At 37.4% G+C, this 16,765-nt stretch overlaps 1 protein-coding gene across 1 annotated transcript; it reads right to left on the bottom strand.

Moving 5' to 3' along the window:
* Positions 1-4,152: 4,152 nt before the first annotated feature.
* On the bottom strand, positions 4,153-11,467 carry LOC108675632 (U3 small nucleolar ribonucleoprotein protein MPP10). The gene is made up of 10 exons (XM_018163663.2): positions 11,415-11,467; positions 10,952-11,096; positions 8,816-9,772; positions 8,414-8,608; positions 7,498-7,672; positions 6,832-7,016; positions 5,919-6,059; positions 5,250-5,358; positions 4,735-4,955; positions 4,153-4,314 (listed from the first exon to the last, which is right to left on the bottom strand). The coding sequence occupies exons 1-10, from the start codon at positions 11,465-11,467 to the stop codon at positions 4,195-4,197; spliced, it is 2,301 nt and encodes a 766-aa protein (XP_018019152.1). The 3' UTR covers positions 4,153-4,194.
* Positions 11,468-16,765: the final 5,298 nt, after the last annotated feature.

Below are 16,765 nucleotides of genomic sequence, written 5' to 3'. Positions count from 1 at the left end.
AGGTATTTAATTTTGAAAGTTCCACCCAAATGTTTGCTTAACACGTTGGCCGCGATTGCTGATTTGGCCCGAATGCCGTACGGGCGATAGGTTCAAACTTGTATATCTTCAGTTACCCGGCAGACAGCAAGGAGAAAAGTTGTGTGCAGCTCTGCAGGGGTATGTTCTGTCATTGTGTCACGTAAAATTTGTGGCCGCATTTGATGCACATCGCTCAGGGTAGAAATTCGTCATTATTCCTGGCGATGTGTATCAAATGAAGCCATGCCTGTTGTGGCTCATATTGGCTCACGCCGCCTATCATAATCACTTCTAATACTGTGGGCGATGTGTACCAAGCAAAGACATGCATCTATGGCTCATGTGGCGGAAAAACGCCTAAAGTTATCACTCTTATCACTGTGAGTGATGCGCGCAAGAAATCTACATTAGTTTTGAGTCATAATTGCACACATTATGACTAATGGTATCTCGTAGGTTTTTGTGAATGATGTATATTACGCATGGAAATTACTATGGGAAGAGATTGGTGTCCAGGTTTTCATAATCCTGAATAAAATTGAGGGTATTTACATTGTTAGTTCAGTTATATTTACTTTATAGAGATCATTCATCGTATATATTGTCTTGAGCTTCTGTTACAAGCAGCATTTCAGAGAAAGAGTAAAATCAGGATTATATCTCAAATTATTGAATGGGACAGAGGACAGCCCACTTTCATTGAACCAACTAGAACTAAAGCCAGGATGCGCTGCCATGAATGCTACAACATACTCTCAGCAAATGAGGGAAGTGCCGTAGCAAAGGTGAAACGCGAAGGGTACAAAAATATTTTGATGACTGTGAAGGAAAACCATACATGTGCGATAATTGTTTTTCAATCACGTATTGCCAACATTGGGTGATGTTGGCAACAGCCAATGTTGTAGTTTCAGATCAATAAAAAATATTTTATTTTGTTTTCATGCAAAGATAGATATATACCTATTGCTTTCATCAATGGACACAAATTTCATAATTTTTGTATTACTTGCATTTGAAAATAAAACTATTTCTCTAAGCAGTAGTTGACTTCAAAGCATTCCCTAACATGCCTATTTAATTGCATCATTGAAATTTTAAATTTGAAAGAGTAATAAGATTTAATAAAAATATGTATTTTTCATATGAATGTACTACATGTGTACACATCGCGATTCTGAGAAGTGCAGCATGTACATATATGGCTCACATCACGGCCAATGTTTTAATTTGATTGACTTGTGTTTGGAAATGAACTAATAAAACTTGAACTATGAGGACACCATTTTTTTTTTTCAAGAAATGTCTATCAAGTACCTGCTTAGCTGGGGTGTGCAAGGGGTAACATTTGTGATAGAAATAAACATTGATATTGTATTTTGAAATTAATGAAAGATAATTTGAAATCAAGATTATAGTTTTTAGAGCATGCTCTCAAAATTTCAGAGCTCTGCAGCCATTCTGACAGTTTTTCTATCATGTCCTGTCGTGCAGTTTATGTTCAGTTCAGTCATGAGCCAGTGAGGTACGCTGGTCCTGAACTACTGCCGAGACTGAGACACTAGATGAGACATGAGACAAGACATGAGAGGGGACATGAGATGATGCATGAGACAAGCTACGAGACGAGACATGAGACGAGATGTGAGATGAGACGCGAGATGAGATGTGAGATGAGACACGACACGAGACATGGACATGAGACGAGACGTGAGATTGGACATGATACGAGGCATGAGACAAAATGGAAGATGAGATGCAAGACGAGACATGAGACAAGGCATGAGACAATACACGAGATGAGATGAGGCACAAGACGAGATGAGATGAGGCACAAGACGAGATGAGGCAAGGCACGAGATGAGATGAGGCACGAGACGAGATGAGGCACAAGACAAGATGAGTCGAGGCACGAGATGAGATGAGATGAGGCACGAGACGAGATGAGATGAGGCACGAGACAAGATGAGGCACAAGACGAGATGAGAAGAGGCACAAGACGAGATGAGATGAGGCACAAGACGAGATGAGACGAGGCACGAGACAAGATGAGACAAGGCACGAGACGAGATGAGACGAGGCACGAGACGAGATGAGACGAGGCACGAGACGAGATGAGACAAGGCACGAGACTGGAGACAAGATGACGAGATGACGAGACTAGACGAAGCACAAGACGAGATGAGACGTGACATGACGATGATGATCATATTTAATATTATTATTAATATCAATATTCACTAATATTTATTATAATTAGTTAAGAATTATTATTAATAAAAATTAATAATATTATTATTACTAGTAAATTTTATTTGCGTATTCTATTTAATTTCATATTTTTAAGCTCAATTATGGTGCCAAGGCCATGAAACTGAAATTTATTTTATCCAATTCTGCCTTCAAGTTAAGTTATAGCATTCATATCTAGCAGTTGCACCCATTTCCCCATACCCAGGATGGTGCCGTTTTCCGCGGATTAATCCGGCGTAAACGAGGCTCCAAGCCCTTCTACTGGCGTACAACGCGGCGTACAAAGAGCTAAAATAACGTTATTGGCGCACACGCCCGGCATACGTCCGCATCTGGCTTGTCCTGACGTACCGTACGTCCGCATCTGGCTTGTCTTGGCGTACGTCCGCATCTGGGTGATCTGGCTTGTCCCGACGTACCGTACATCCGCATCTGGCTTGTCTTGGCGTACGTCCGCATCTGGGTGATCTGGCTTGTCCCGACGTACGTCCTCATCTGGTTTTGAGCATTTTAGTAAATACTAATGCGTTTTATGGCGATTTAGTGCATTCTAATGCGATCTAGTGCGTTCTATTACGATCTAGTGCGTTCTATTACGATCTAGTGCCTTCTATCATAGTGGCAAACCAGAGCTTTTTTAGAATCAGTTCATTTCTAATTTCCTCATTTACTCAAGATTTGAACCAATTTCTTAAGTATGATAATGCTGGTATCCATGATACTTTACTGGTCTACTTGTAGGACTCAAAAATGAACTTGAGGGAGAGTCTAAAACTCCAACTCCTTATGGAAAGGACCAAAGCCAAAGGCACGAAACACAAAAAAAAGTAAACAAATAAAAGAAATAAAAATTTTAATACAGATAAAGAAAGAAAAGAAAAATATAAAATAAACTCAAAATAAATTAGGTAAAAAAAGACAAAAAATAAATAAATAAAATAACAAATTCAGCAAACTGCAGTGCAGACTGCAGACTGGCAAACCCTTGAGGGAGAAAGCCAGTTGTGTTTATAAGGTAGGCCAATCAAACTTTAAATTATTATTATTTTAAGTAAATACAAATGCTTTATCCTTCGACAATAAATTCACCGGTTCTTTAGAGAGCTCAATTAAGTGAATTAACACACGTGCTTTCGCCGTGAACGCAACTGACTTTCTCCAGTTGTCAACCGTAGCTTCAACCCTCGATTCAGTCGATTGAGTCGATTCATGAATGTACGGCCGCAATGTAGGAAGAAAGAAAGAAGTATTCGATCCGGAATTGAGAGTTGTATAGCGTAGAAATTTTACTTATTAACTCAGCATTTCAGGCTACTTGCTCTTATTCCATTTATCGATAATAAGGGGTTGGCCAACTAATTCTCAGTTATATTCATTTTAATGAGAACCAAAATTTTCAAACGAATTGAAAGAAAAAATTAAAGAGATTACCGTGGGAAGCTTTAAAAAATTATTCTGGCCTCCACGACAGACGAAAAAACATGAATTATTTCATAATTGAATTACCAGGGACATTTAGAAGTTGCCTTTCATCAAGAAAGTTGGAAAAGTAATATGTAGGTAGAGATCAATAACAGATGCGGAAATGCCCCGTGGTCCCTCATGTGCATTAATCGATTTATCGAGTAGCTGAATATTATATAATTTTCATTAACACTGTACCTATAACTTATTACTTCATGTCTTGGAGAAGATGAAATAATTATCATTGTATTAAAAATACTGGAGTAAATTAAACACATACGAGATAATGTAAGAGCACCATAACCTAAAATTAAATGAAACCGGTTAGTTTACCGTTCACTAGGTAGTTAACACCAAACAAAATGACTCCGATGAAGACCGACGTTTTCATAACAAAGATGAAAATAAAAAGCCTTTAATGGCATAATCAGGTATATATTTCTTTGTCGTAAACATTTATCTATTGTCGTCTCGTTTCCTCTTCTTAGACGCCAGTTTGGAAGCGACGCTGTGTTGTTCACTTAACTGCTTGAAGAAAGACGATGACGACTTGACCGTTGCTCCAGCCGTATCCATCTGAAGAAATGACACGTATAGTCTTACAAACAAACCACCAATTATAAGCGTAGAGAAATTCTTTGATAAACTATATTTTCTGCGGTAAAAACAAAATTGTTTCTGTTAGAGTAGTTAGACGATAGAAATTCAATTATTACAAAAATTTTCAGCAGGAGATTCTTAAAAGAATTGATAACATATATTTTCCTGCACACATAGAAATCACACACAGAATTAATAAAAGAGGATAGAAGCATTTATGACGATTACTAACTAATTAACACAAACATAAAATATTTTGCTAGGCTTACAAAAAGATCTTGCCTAGAATAAAAAATATTGACGGTCTTATACAAGATCTTGGCAGGCACTTGAACTATCTCAACGGGCGTATGAAAGATCTTGCCAGAAATTTAGAAGATATCTGAGAGAGCTCACCCGTTTCACTTGTCCCGTCTTAAGGGCAGCGTTGACAACTTTAGCGGAGGTGTCAGCGTCGATCTTCTTGCCTGTGCTGGCAGCAGTCTTGACCTTTGCACTGATTTTCTTCTCCTGCTCCGTGAACTTGAGATGCTGCTTGTGCTTCTTGTGGCGTCGCTCGCGCTTCTTGTCAGTACTCGTCTTCTCCAGGTCACCCTTCAGTAGGCCTCGAACAGGAACTGTGTCACACAAATATTCACGTGATTTTAGAAATGGTATGCAAATTTTAGTTCAGGTTATATCTTATCTAAAAAAAGACCAACAAAAAATTAATGTAAATAGTTCTGCTCAATAAATAAAAATATTTAATCTCCATGCTCAACTAGTGAGTTTTAAAAAACGAGACTCTGCTGAGGAATTAGAACAAAAATGACTATTCTCGCTAAGAAAGTCTTCGAATAAACAGTTTAATATTTATTAATGAGATCTCACGAGTAAAATATTAGTTATTTTGATTGAAGAAGTGCAGTGACCTGTAATTTCCTGGGGCGCTAGTAAGTCGCTGTCGTTGGCGACCACAGGCGTGTTCTCCTCCAGCTGCATGGCGGGCAGGTTGCTCACGATCTTCAGCTCAGGGTTTCTCTGCACACATAAAACTAGAGCCATCACAACACGAGTCAACTTTTGGACAACTAAGAGCAATCTTATACGTGGTCATGGAGAGAGTAAGGCAACACATCAACAATTAATGGTTAATGTATCTCGTGAATTGAAATTTCATAGTAGATTATCATGATTCTCAAACAATCCGTTAAATATTGAATGAAAAATACCTTGGAACCTGCGGTGAGGATAAGAAAGGCTTGTACGTAGTAGAGAAAAGAATAGCATGAGGAATGTACGAGAGAAGCAAGAGGTTTCAATTAACACAAGGATTGAATTCATAAGTCTTATAACAAATTAGCCTCGGACATTATATGTAAAGACTTGTTTAAAACTACATCACTGATAACTAGGTAGAATGATGTTAAAAACAAAGCTTGAAAACTTTGAGAATCTTTAATGAATATATTTCAGCTATCAACTTCATCATTAAACCCATCAACGAGCCACAATTCGCGAAGAGCACATCACTTTCAAGTTTGCTTTATTACTGCTCATTAACATTCTTGATCTACATCGTCGCCATAATATCGCCTCACCAATTTGGGCGTGTAGTGCGCGTTGCTGAGAGCGTCCAAGTAACCCTCAAGCTCCTCGTATGCAAGTCTGATCTTTTTGTGCTCGGGCAATTCTTCCTCTGCTTTCTTGGCTGTGTCCATTCGCTGCTTTTTGAGGTACTCCTGCAAAGGGCAAATTGTAGAAATTATCAAGACAGAAATATTTCAGTTATTGATTAGTTTAAAATTACCTTGTATTTGTGATCTGAAGTCTTATGAACATCTATGGTCCGTAATCACGAGGTACTAGAACCAATATCTGGTGTTGATTGTCTCGTACAATGATAACTTTAATTAAGAATGTAAACATCCATGTACAAATACTAGTATACTTTCATTGCCACTGGAAAGCAGCTTAAAATATCAAAACTTACTCAAATTACTCTCCGTCACACACTAAACTAGGTTTTTTTATTGACCTGGCATACACAATACATATAGTATTTTATCAATTTTAGTGGTGCAAAATTTCCATTAGGCGGGTAATATCCAAATTTGTTGTGATGAATTTTGGAAGGCTAAACTAAAAAATATTGAATAGCATCAAAAAAGAGGATTACCATTCCCTTGCAAGTTTGATTAACTGCGTTAAATAAACAGCTCCAAAAAGTGTACAAATGTTGAAGTAAGTTCAGTCAATATAATCTCCTATATTTGTCTAAATTACTTTGGACCATTCCAGAGTAAAGCTCAATACAAGACAGTGACACAAGTCAACGTTCGTCATTTTTCCCCAAACATACATTCCCGAAAGCATTCACATAAATACATTATTAATTACTTGGTTTTCAAACAAACATTCAATAACAATTCACGATCCCTCGTTAAGTAAACATCTACTCATAATTTTCTGCATCAACTCCCTCTTCAATAGTTAGGCCTACTAGGTAGGTACCTCTTCGTAGATTTTACTCAAGCTCTTAGAACTTTTTTCCTGATCAAGAACCATTTTCTTCTTGTATTCAAATGGGTTTTCTACGAGCTTAGCCTTGCGCTCGACGTCATTGAAGGCCTTGGTGCGGAACCTGTCGAGGATGACGCGCTCAATGCGCGCGCACAGTTCCTCGTTGATGATGGGCCCTGGGGGATAATGGTGAACACATTAACGGGCGGCGCATCAATGAGGCAGAGCAAGTAATGACTTGCTGGTGTTGTTTGACTCTAATGGCGATGCTCAGAGTAATGCTTACATTACACATAGCAAATGAGGAAACTAATAATAACTTATATATAATTATTGAAAAATATTGAATCAAAGTTGACGAGATAAAATACCGTAAGTGAAAAGAGAAAAACAAAGAAATTTTACTTGGCAAAAATTTTTGAGGTCAGTTAAATAAAAAATTTAAACAAAAGAACAAGGACAGAAGTAGCTTACATCTAAGAACAAGAAGAAACATGTCATGTATCGAGATAACCATGACATAACCGAGCCTGAGGAGCTTGAATGAGTGCCATTACAAGGTTTTTGGTTCTGAATACAGATCTCGCCAATTCCCAGGTAAACTTTTGAAAAAAGAGAATAGAAGACTGAAATTAGTGGGACAAGACTTGGACTCACTAAGTTTAGCTCCACTCCTGAACTCGAGGTACTCAGTGAGCACGGAGTTGGTGGGGCGGTCGGCGGCCTGAACCTCGCCTTTGAGCGCCCACGGCTTCTCACTGATGTTGCTCTCCTCGAGCTCCTGACGCAGTCGTGTCTCAAGCTCCAGCTCCTTCTCAAACCGAGACTTTACCTGCAAGACAAATTTATAAGTAAATCTCTTTATCCTTTATATTTTCTTGAATTTAAACTCCAGCCCTGACTAAACCAATTAGCTAGCCAGTAAATTTCTATCACAAATGCATTCAGTTTTGTCACAATAACATAGACATATTCATCTTGCTTCCCATTCCACATGGTGTTTGAACTCAACCGCAAGATGTGAGCAAAATTCAAAGGAGAAGACATGTAGTCTCCGTTGAAACCACGTCTGAAAACTCAGATAAAATCTTTATCCAGAAATCTGTTCCAAGAATTTCTGCAGCATTCTAGGGAAAAATAAATAAGTAAAGAACATCCATGATTCAATTCAAAAACATACGTACATAATCATCATTGAGTGTCATTGCTTTATGTCATATTTGACTATTCCCTGCTCTATCTCTCAAAAACATAATTTTTACAAATTATCAAGGAATTCATCAATTGGCAAATGGTTGTTGTTTTTGAAGATCTTTAGGAACCTGGTCATGCCAGTAAGCCCAAACTATGCAGGAAAGCCACCACCCAAGTCAGCTCCGACCAATGTTGTGTGACTAATGTTATGTGGACCCTGCGCCTGGTTGCTGCCGGCTCCAGGCATTCTTGCAGAATATGTTTGACAGTGTGGAGCATTGTATTACGTTGAGAGCATAGGTTTGAATGAATGTTAATACTAATTGCTGACGTTGGTTGATATTAATAATTGCTGACGTTGGTTGGTACCAGAACTGACCTGGTCGGCTGAGTTGCTCTCTGTGGTTTCTCCTGAAAGTCTCTGTGCACCAGAGTTGTTAGCATCAGAGTTATCGAGATGGTCGGCTTCATCGAAAGTATGGAGGCCCCAGCTGTCAGCATCTTTGTCTTCTGAAGTAATTCTTTGAGATTCTTCAATGGCTGGAGCATCATCAAAGAAATCCTTATATGTCGCCTGTAATACCAAGTATAGAAATGATTATCGGAGATCGAGATAAGTTTTATATATATTTTTTTTGTTTACCTGGAGTGAAAAAAAATTTTCAAGTCAAAACAATGATACCAAAAATAATAACCAATTTCATAATTGAGAAGTTTATGTTGAGAGATACGCATGTAAGAGAAAGGAGTAACCCACTCGAGAATGGATAAATTGACATACCTTTGCTCCACCATTTTCTTCTTCATCATCAGGAATGTCTTCCATGAAGTCAATATCACCAAAGTTATCGGCTCCAATTATGTCCTCATCAGCAATATATTCACTCTGTCTTACACTGAAAAATTGAGAATCAACATCTGACCTTGAAAAAGTTGGCAAGTGAACCTTCTTCAGCGGATTTTTATTTAGTTTTGAAGTCACAGTAGAATCAAAATGCACTTTCTTTTTCTGTTTCTTGTTTTTCTGAGTGTCAACGTCATCCTCATTTTCTGAGTCATCTTTTTTTTCTTGTCCACTTTCTTCCTCTTGCTGTGCAGGCTCCTCTTGCATCTCCTCGTCACTGTCAACTTCACTGGCCCCTGCCAGATCTTCTATAGGGTCATCTTCCTCTCCCTTGTCACTGTCATTTTCATCATTAAGATAATGTTCAAATAGCTGCTTGTCAAGCTCATTATATGCACTGTCATCACTGTCATTAGAATCCTCATTGTCACTGGAATCGGATTGTTCAGAATCAACTTTGTTAGATGCTTCAGGCTCATCAATTTCAGATGAGTTACTATTTTCATCATCATCACTTGCCACCAACCCTTCATCAGTACTGCTTTTACTGTCATCTCCGCTAACATGTTCTGTTTCATCTAATTCATCATCCTCTCTTCCATTACTAATATCACTTTCTTCTCCATCAAGATTATCACTGTCATTATCCTCATTCTCATTAGCCTCACTTTCATCTGCTTCACTATCGCTGTCATCAGCTCCACTGTTCTGACTGCTTGAATGGCCTGTTGTTTCTAGATTTTTTAGAGGCACATCTATAAGGAGTTGCAGTTCTGTAGGATTCGTGTCCATACGGCACATCAATTCTGTTGTCAAGTTCACCAAACTGCAGGTGGAATTGGCTTCATCTGTTGCCAAGAATTCCTCCTCATTGGCAGCCAATTGATGACAGATCTGCAGAGGAACACAAATTTCAACAAAGAAAAAACGTTATGGTGAAGAAACAGAGACTTCAACTGAAAGTGGCCAGGATGAGAGGATCATCATGTTTCACTTGACAACTGTAGTTGAATATAGAGTTAATTTTGCAGACGCATGTCAATGAGAGATGGCAAAATAGTTGTAGGAGGCAATAGACAAAACAAAATTTCTGTAAAACTAGAACCTTACGGCTATATAATCCAGGATTTAAATCTCTCATTAAAAATGTATTAGCATTTTTACTTGTAAATTATCTGTACATCCTCTCCACACCTTCCTTCATACATCCTCTCCACACCTTCCTTCATACATCCTGTCCACATCTCCCTTCACACATCCTCTCCACATCTTCCTTCATACATCATCTCCACATCTTCCTTTACATACCATCTCCACATCTTCCTTCATACATCCTCACTACATTATCCCTCACACATCCTGATGTACCATACATATCTGCTGTAACTGATAGCTGGTCCTGCAATGTTATCACTCAACTTTAAGTATATTATACATGATTCACTAGCGTGAAACAATTTTACCATCAAAATTAGTGCCACAATATATGGATCCTGAACAGATATTGAGGTAACTCACTGTCTTCTTATGCTAAAATCTAGCAATTAATAGTCCATATTATGAGAAGGATGGTAGGTAAAGGATGGTAGGCAAATGCAGGAGTGGTATATTTGCACTAAAGATAGTTTCTGCCACACATGAGTTGTGCTCATGCCATAAAGGAGTGATAATATTATCATCAGTTAACGAATTCCTTTTGCATTATGAATAATTGTTCTTAATATAAAATAAAGTAAATTTTTGAGTATATAGCAAGCAATTAATATCCCAGATCCAACAGTGTCACCAATGAACAACAGAGAAATACTTTATTGGGAAAATGATTCAAGCAGTTATGGGCAAAGCTCTTCAAGACATTCAGAACAAAACAATTGAATAAAAACAAATTAAAATACTCTTAGAGAATTTGCTTCCATTCACAACCAATGATTCTAGTAAAAAGAGTTAGGAGGCACAAAAATTCAACAGCTTAACTTAGATAAGCAAGAATAATTTCCCAGTGCAAGTTGAGTGAACCAGGACTAGACAATTTGGTTCAGTACACATAATCCAGAAATTTATCAACCACCTAACCTGGTCATAGTCCATGCCATCTGTGTAGAGCTGCAACAGAGCCAGCTTTGGTTTGGATAATTTGAATAACTTCTCATCATCTCTGATTTTTCTGTGAATTTGTTGACATAATTTGAGGTGAGGGCCAATTTTCTCTTGGCAGTCCCTGGAATAGAGCAGAAATAAGAACATCACATGTTAAGTTTTCATCTACATTGTACAACTGCACAGCCACAAATCAAACATGCTTACTACTTACTAGTGCATCAAAATACAAAACCCATATATTACATACTCAATTGATTTTTTAATTTTTCTATCTGAGCAATTTGAAACAAAAATAGTAGGTATAAATAACATCTATAAAAAATATTAATCAAACTGCAATTCTTATGATTTGCATGAATAAAAAATAGAGAGAAATGTTAATTCTTTGAAATAATTTATAACACTCAGGCCTTAGGAGATCCATGTAATAACTTACCCAACAAAATCTTCAATATTTGTAAAATATTGTTCTAACTCTTGTGAGCTCATTTTAATTGATTATTAAATTCAATTTATGTTACAAAATTAAAACAAGCTTTCATTAACAGATATTTCCTTTCTGTTGATAGAAGTGTCAAAAAGGATTTAGAGAGCAGGTGAATAAAATTATGGAAATATGAATATGTTAGTGTTTTATTTACATGAAATTTCCTAAAGGATTACATCATAAACTCTAATTTACAAAGACTTCCTTGTTTATAATGAAATGCGTTGAAGCATTTATAGATAGCATTGATCTGCTTCAATTGGATATTCACTAAGAATTACCTATGGTATAAAGCAAGTAAAATGTCAAGAAAATTCATTATATCTTCCTTCTCAGCAGTTTGTTTTCAACCTGCACTAATGTGGAATACTTTTCTGAAAATAGCAAGTGAAAATGATAGTTACACAGGTGATTTTGAGAAATCATGGGTAAGAATGAGCAATTTTTTAAATTTTAACAATAGAAATTATTAGTCAAGGGTAATAGGAATGGTAAAATTGTAAGCATGAATGGGTGGCTTCTGCCTGATTTTTCAGTTTGAAATAGGCAATCATCTGAAGCAAGTGTGCATTTGTGTGCAATTGCACAGCAATTCATGTTTATCATACTATTTATGGTGCACAAGGAATTTTTTCCTAAATATACTTTGGCACATTATGCTGATTAATAAAATGACACCATATAATCCCTTGCTAATGGCACATCACTCTAAAATGGATAAAGGAGAGACCTTTCCAGACTATCACTTGCATAGACAATGTGGGAGAAATGCAATATCATATGGATTTGCATGCCTGTTAATGAACTCTGCAGGTGGCATAGGCTGCAAAAAATTCTGCATGATGCATACCGTCAACCGGGGCTACTCGGGACAATTTCAAACATTTTTCATTCATAACTTCTTACTATGAAACCTTTCATAAACAAATTTAGGCTCATTTCAAAGCTCTTTGCAAGGGCTTTCACATGGCTTCTGCAAAAAATTTCCATATGCTATTCATAAGGTGCCAGAAGCAAAAAAAGAGTGTCCCGAGTAGCCCCGTTGATCGGGGCTACTCTGGACACTTGGAATAAAACTTCATTTTAGAACATTTGAAGCATGCAGAGTGTACTCATCCATTACTAACAGTGCTCTGAAGTCCTAAAATTTCATTGTAGATGATGTAGAGGTAGAATAAATGACATTTTCAGTGATTTTTACTTGTTTTTCCTTTATTGATATGATATTACCATATACATTAATTACTGTATTATTGATGCGATATTACCGTATTATTGATGCAATATATATATAGTCAGATGGGGTAAGACAGGACCAAAATCACTAACAAGCCTGTAGCATCTTTACCATGAATAACTAAAAAACCCTAAACCTATCACAAGGAGTAGTTATGCAATTGGCTTCTAAGTTACAACTCAGACGTTTTGCATCTAACATAGGTAGTTTTCTGTACAGATTAAAAAAAGTGAGCTGGTCCCATCTTACCCCATTGGGGTAAGATGGGACCAGGCTGGGGTAAGAAAGAACCAACTGGTAATTCTTATGTTACAAGGTTTTTAATAAAAGTACAAAGCCAAAATTCAATATTATCCATCTAGAAACACATTATTTGATTAAACAACCACTTGTTACTGTTTTGTGTTGTGGGAATTGAACTCAGTCACATTAAAGTTTTTGTCATGAGCAAGCTTTGTTAAGCATAGTAATAGTGGGTTGGCTTTGGATCATTGTAGAGCACTGCTAAATGCTTCATGTATATTCCATTAGTGTCATTGTCTGAAAAATTTTCAAGTGAAATTTTTTCGCTGAGCGAGGTAAATGTAATCAATATTCTTTGTTTTCAATCAATTTTTTTCTTAACTGGAGCCTTTGCTAACTGAGGTTCTACTGTAAATGCGTTTTTGAGGGTGTCCCGAATAGCCCCGGGGGGTGTCCAGAGTAGCCCCGCCGTGCGGAAATGGCCGCCATTTTTTTATTGAGGTATGTAAATTCCACAAATAAAATTTTCATGCTGACACTTGTCTGCCACTTTTTTCTAAGCGAAATTTTTTATTACAGCAAATATTTTTATTTACTACAGGCCTTAGCAGAAGTTTTAAAAATATTATTTTTCACCATTTTTTCAGGAATTTTTCAAAGCTAGTAAATGTAGTATTTTAGTATTTTTGAACTTCCTTTATAGTACTACATAGATAGAAAAAATGTAGACATTTATGCCACTATATTTAGTTTTGCAATATTCCAATTAATTTTGCTACTAAAACAGTTTTACTCTGTGTCCGAGGACTGTCCTGAGTTACTCCGCCCGTCCCAAGTGGCCCCGGTTGATGGTATATTAATTAATGAATTAAAATTAAATTCCACAATGCAATCCAGAAAAAAATCCATGTGAAGCTCAGAGCACAAACCTATGAAGTTGCATCAGCCTAATGACAGATTTGCAAAAACAATACAAACAATTTGCAAAACAATAGTTACAAATCAGAAACAGTGAACTTTGTGAATCAGTAATAATAACAAATTTTTCATCCAAAAGAAGGTTATTTTGGGCCCAAGTGAGAGCCTCCTGTATAGCAAATAGTTCTGATTCCAGTACCTACTTGTAATTCTGGGCGGAGCTTCCAGTTGAGAGAAACTCCCCTGGATGGGACCACCACAGCAGCAGATGTGGAGCATGTGGGTTCTTCTACTTCTGACCCATCTGTGTAGGCAGCCACACAGTTTGCATACTTATTTTGGGAAAGATCATGAAACATTTGCGTGATGGCAGCAGGTGAGAGGGATGACTTTGGGATGCTGTTAAAATTAGTAAAAATATAATTGTCAACATTGAACCATGGAGGCAGAGGTGAAATCAAGGGGGATGCAATGAAGCATGGACAAGGGAGGCCAATGCTGCTGAATATTGCCCTGGTATGGGGAACAAAGGAGCAGGGCACATTTTCTGGACAGAAGTGCATGGCAAGGATGAGCTCGTTGGTGGCTGGGCACTTAGGGAGCTGCTGTAGCCTGGAATAATGTCTGCACATTAATTGATCTCTATGGATTTTAAGGGGGGAATATCTGTTTCAATTTCTAAGGTAGTGATTGGAGTAGTTTTTCTACAGCTTGTAGCGATTCTGAGGCTACTGTTTTGGAGCACATTCAGTTTGGATAGGTGCGATTGCGCTGCTGATGCATAGAATGGAGATGCGTAATCAAGCTTGCTACAGAGTAAGACCTTGTAGAGCTTTATAAGTGTCTAACGATCAGCACCCCAATGCCTGTGGGATATGGATTTCAGAAGATGGAGTACTGGCAAGCATGAAGTTTTCAGCATCTCTATGTGAGGCCTCCATCTGAGGCAAGGCGCATCCAGCACAACACCAAGGTACCTGTGTTGCTGAACAAATTCTAGATTGCGTCCATTGGCTTGGATGGGAAGAGTGCAAACTTTTTTGGTGGTGAAGCACATAATTTTGGTTTTTTCTTGATTTAATTTCAAGCCCCATCTGAGTTATAATTTAGTTGTTAATTATCTCCTTGTTGTATTAATTTGGCAAACTCGTGCGTGCGCAGATGGTAAAAAGTAGCCATAATTTGCTAAATAATATCGAAGGGAACTACTTCGAAGTTTGAATAATATCGAAAAAAACTACCCTTCATTTTATTAGGTCAAGATTGGTTTCCATTTAAAAAAAAGTATACGTGGAACCATAGTGGCAAACCAGAGCTTTTTTAGAATCACTGAATCAGTTCATTTTTAATTCCCTCACGAGCTCAAGATTTCAACCAATTTCTTAAGTATGGTAATGCTGGTATCCATGATACTTTACTGGTCAACTTATAGGACTCAAAAATGAACTTGAGGGAGAGTCTAAAAAACTTTCTGCTTTGTCACTATGCGTGGAACATTTTCAGTGAAAATTCGTCTCAGAACTGACCGAATCGACACTTCAGCGAACTCGCCTGCAAGCTCGAATGCAAAACCTAACTTCATTTTCAACTCTGGCACTCATAAATCCGTCAATTATGAACGGATTTCATTCAAATTTGAAATATAAGTCGATTTGGTCTACAAAAATTCACCAGAATTTCCTCTACATCGCCTTTCGAAGTTCTTCAAACAAACCTTAAGTCAAGGGTATAACTGATAAAATTAATAAACGAGAGAATTATGAACAAATAAAAATTAGGAAGGAAAAAAACACTTGAATTGCTTAATGAGTTTTTAATTTAAATAGCAATGTGTTGTTGCCATGACTATTTAGATTGATTGACACATTATTTTGTTGCAGAATGGCAGCCAATAATCAATATACATAGGAGATAAAATGTATGTTTTGAAAGCAAAAATATTAATGTAAATGTAAGGCTTTCAACCCTTTTAACGCGTGCGAAATTCTTTTAAGTGTTGTCTACCTTATTGTCCTTTGTTTATAGTCCGTTACATCTATAGTCCACGACTGGCGCCTAATTAATTCGCGTAAATTGTAACAGTTTTGAAGTGTGTTGACTGCTAGGTGCTGTTCTTACTCCGATCTCCAGTTTCTCCTCGAGTGGATTAATGATAAGTGATAACTGACTAAGCTAGTCGTCATTTTATGAGCATAGTAACTTTACTAACTTAGTAAGTAATATTTATTCGTGAATCGTGATCATTCCTAAATAGGTAGTTGCATCCAGTAGCTAATCTACTTTCATATCTCCTGTAAATGGCTCCATTGCGTAAGTCTCATAGCAGTTCTACTTCTCCCTTTCTTGGCTATAGCTCAAGTCAGGAAAAGATCTACTCTGTGAGCCGCGACTGGATTTTTTGAGCCGCGAAATAATGAATTTTCAAGCCGTAAGTCTATTTCTCAAGCCGTGGAAAGCCATTCTTGAACCGCGAAGTTGCGAACTCTTGGCGGCGATGGCACGCGCGCAGCGCCGCCAGCGCGCGATCACGATTCACGAATAAGCTCAAATTTTGCCCTAGAAACAGCAGTTAAACATTATTCCCTTAATTTCCTTAATTCACATGTAGTTTAGCTCATGCTAATGCCTACCTTACGTCTTACGATATTACGATAGTCTGAGAGGCGAGTTCAAGATCTTCATCTCTTGCTGCTGTCACAGTTTACCATATACGTTATACGTGTATGACGAGAGCGTAGTACTAAATCGCGGAGGCGCGGACTTCAATATTTGATAATGATAAATTTTATGATAAAGAAAAAAAAAGAGTCGAACATACAAAGTTCGGGAAACACTTGTTAAGATGTTTTGACCAACCAGTGAACAAAAACGGTTCACCTGCAATGAAATATAAGCTCAAACA

The sequence above is a fragment of the Hyalella azteca genome, unplaced genomic scaffold (assembly GCF_000764305.2).
Source record: "Hyalella azteca isolate HAZT.00-mixed unplaced genomic scaffold, Hazt_2.0.2 contig16892, whole genome shotgun sequence".
Lineage (NCBI taxonomy): Eukaryota > Metazoa > Arthropoda > Malacostraca > Amphipoda > Hyalellidae > Hyalella > Hyalella azteca.
This window is presented reverse-complemented; position numbering and strand designations above follow the sequence as displayed.

What these genes read in the sequence shown, in the direction of transcription:
- LOC108675632 (XM_018163663.2), bottom strand. Translation starts at nt 11,467, where the DNA reads ATGAGCTCACAAGAGTTAGAACAATATTTTACAAATATTGAAGATTTT. An exon ending in AAGAAAATGGTGGAGCAAAG is followed by an intron (nt 8,609 to 8,815) that starts GTATGTCAATTT and finishes TTGGTATTACAG; the next exon opens with GCGACATATAAGGATTTCTT. An exon ending in AGAGCAACTCAGCCGACCAG is followed by an intron (nt 7,673 to 8,413) that starts GTCAGTTCTGGT and finishes TTTGTCTTGCAG; the next exon opens with GTAAAGTCTCGGTTTGAGAA.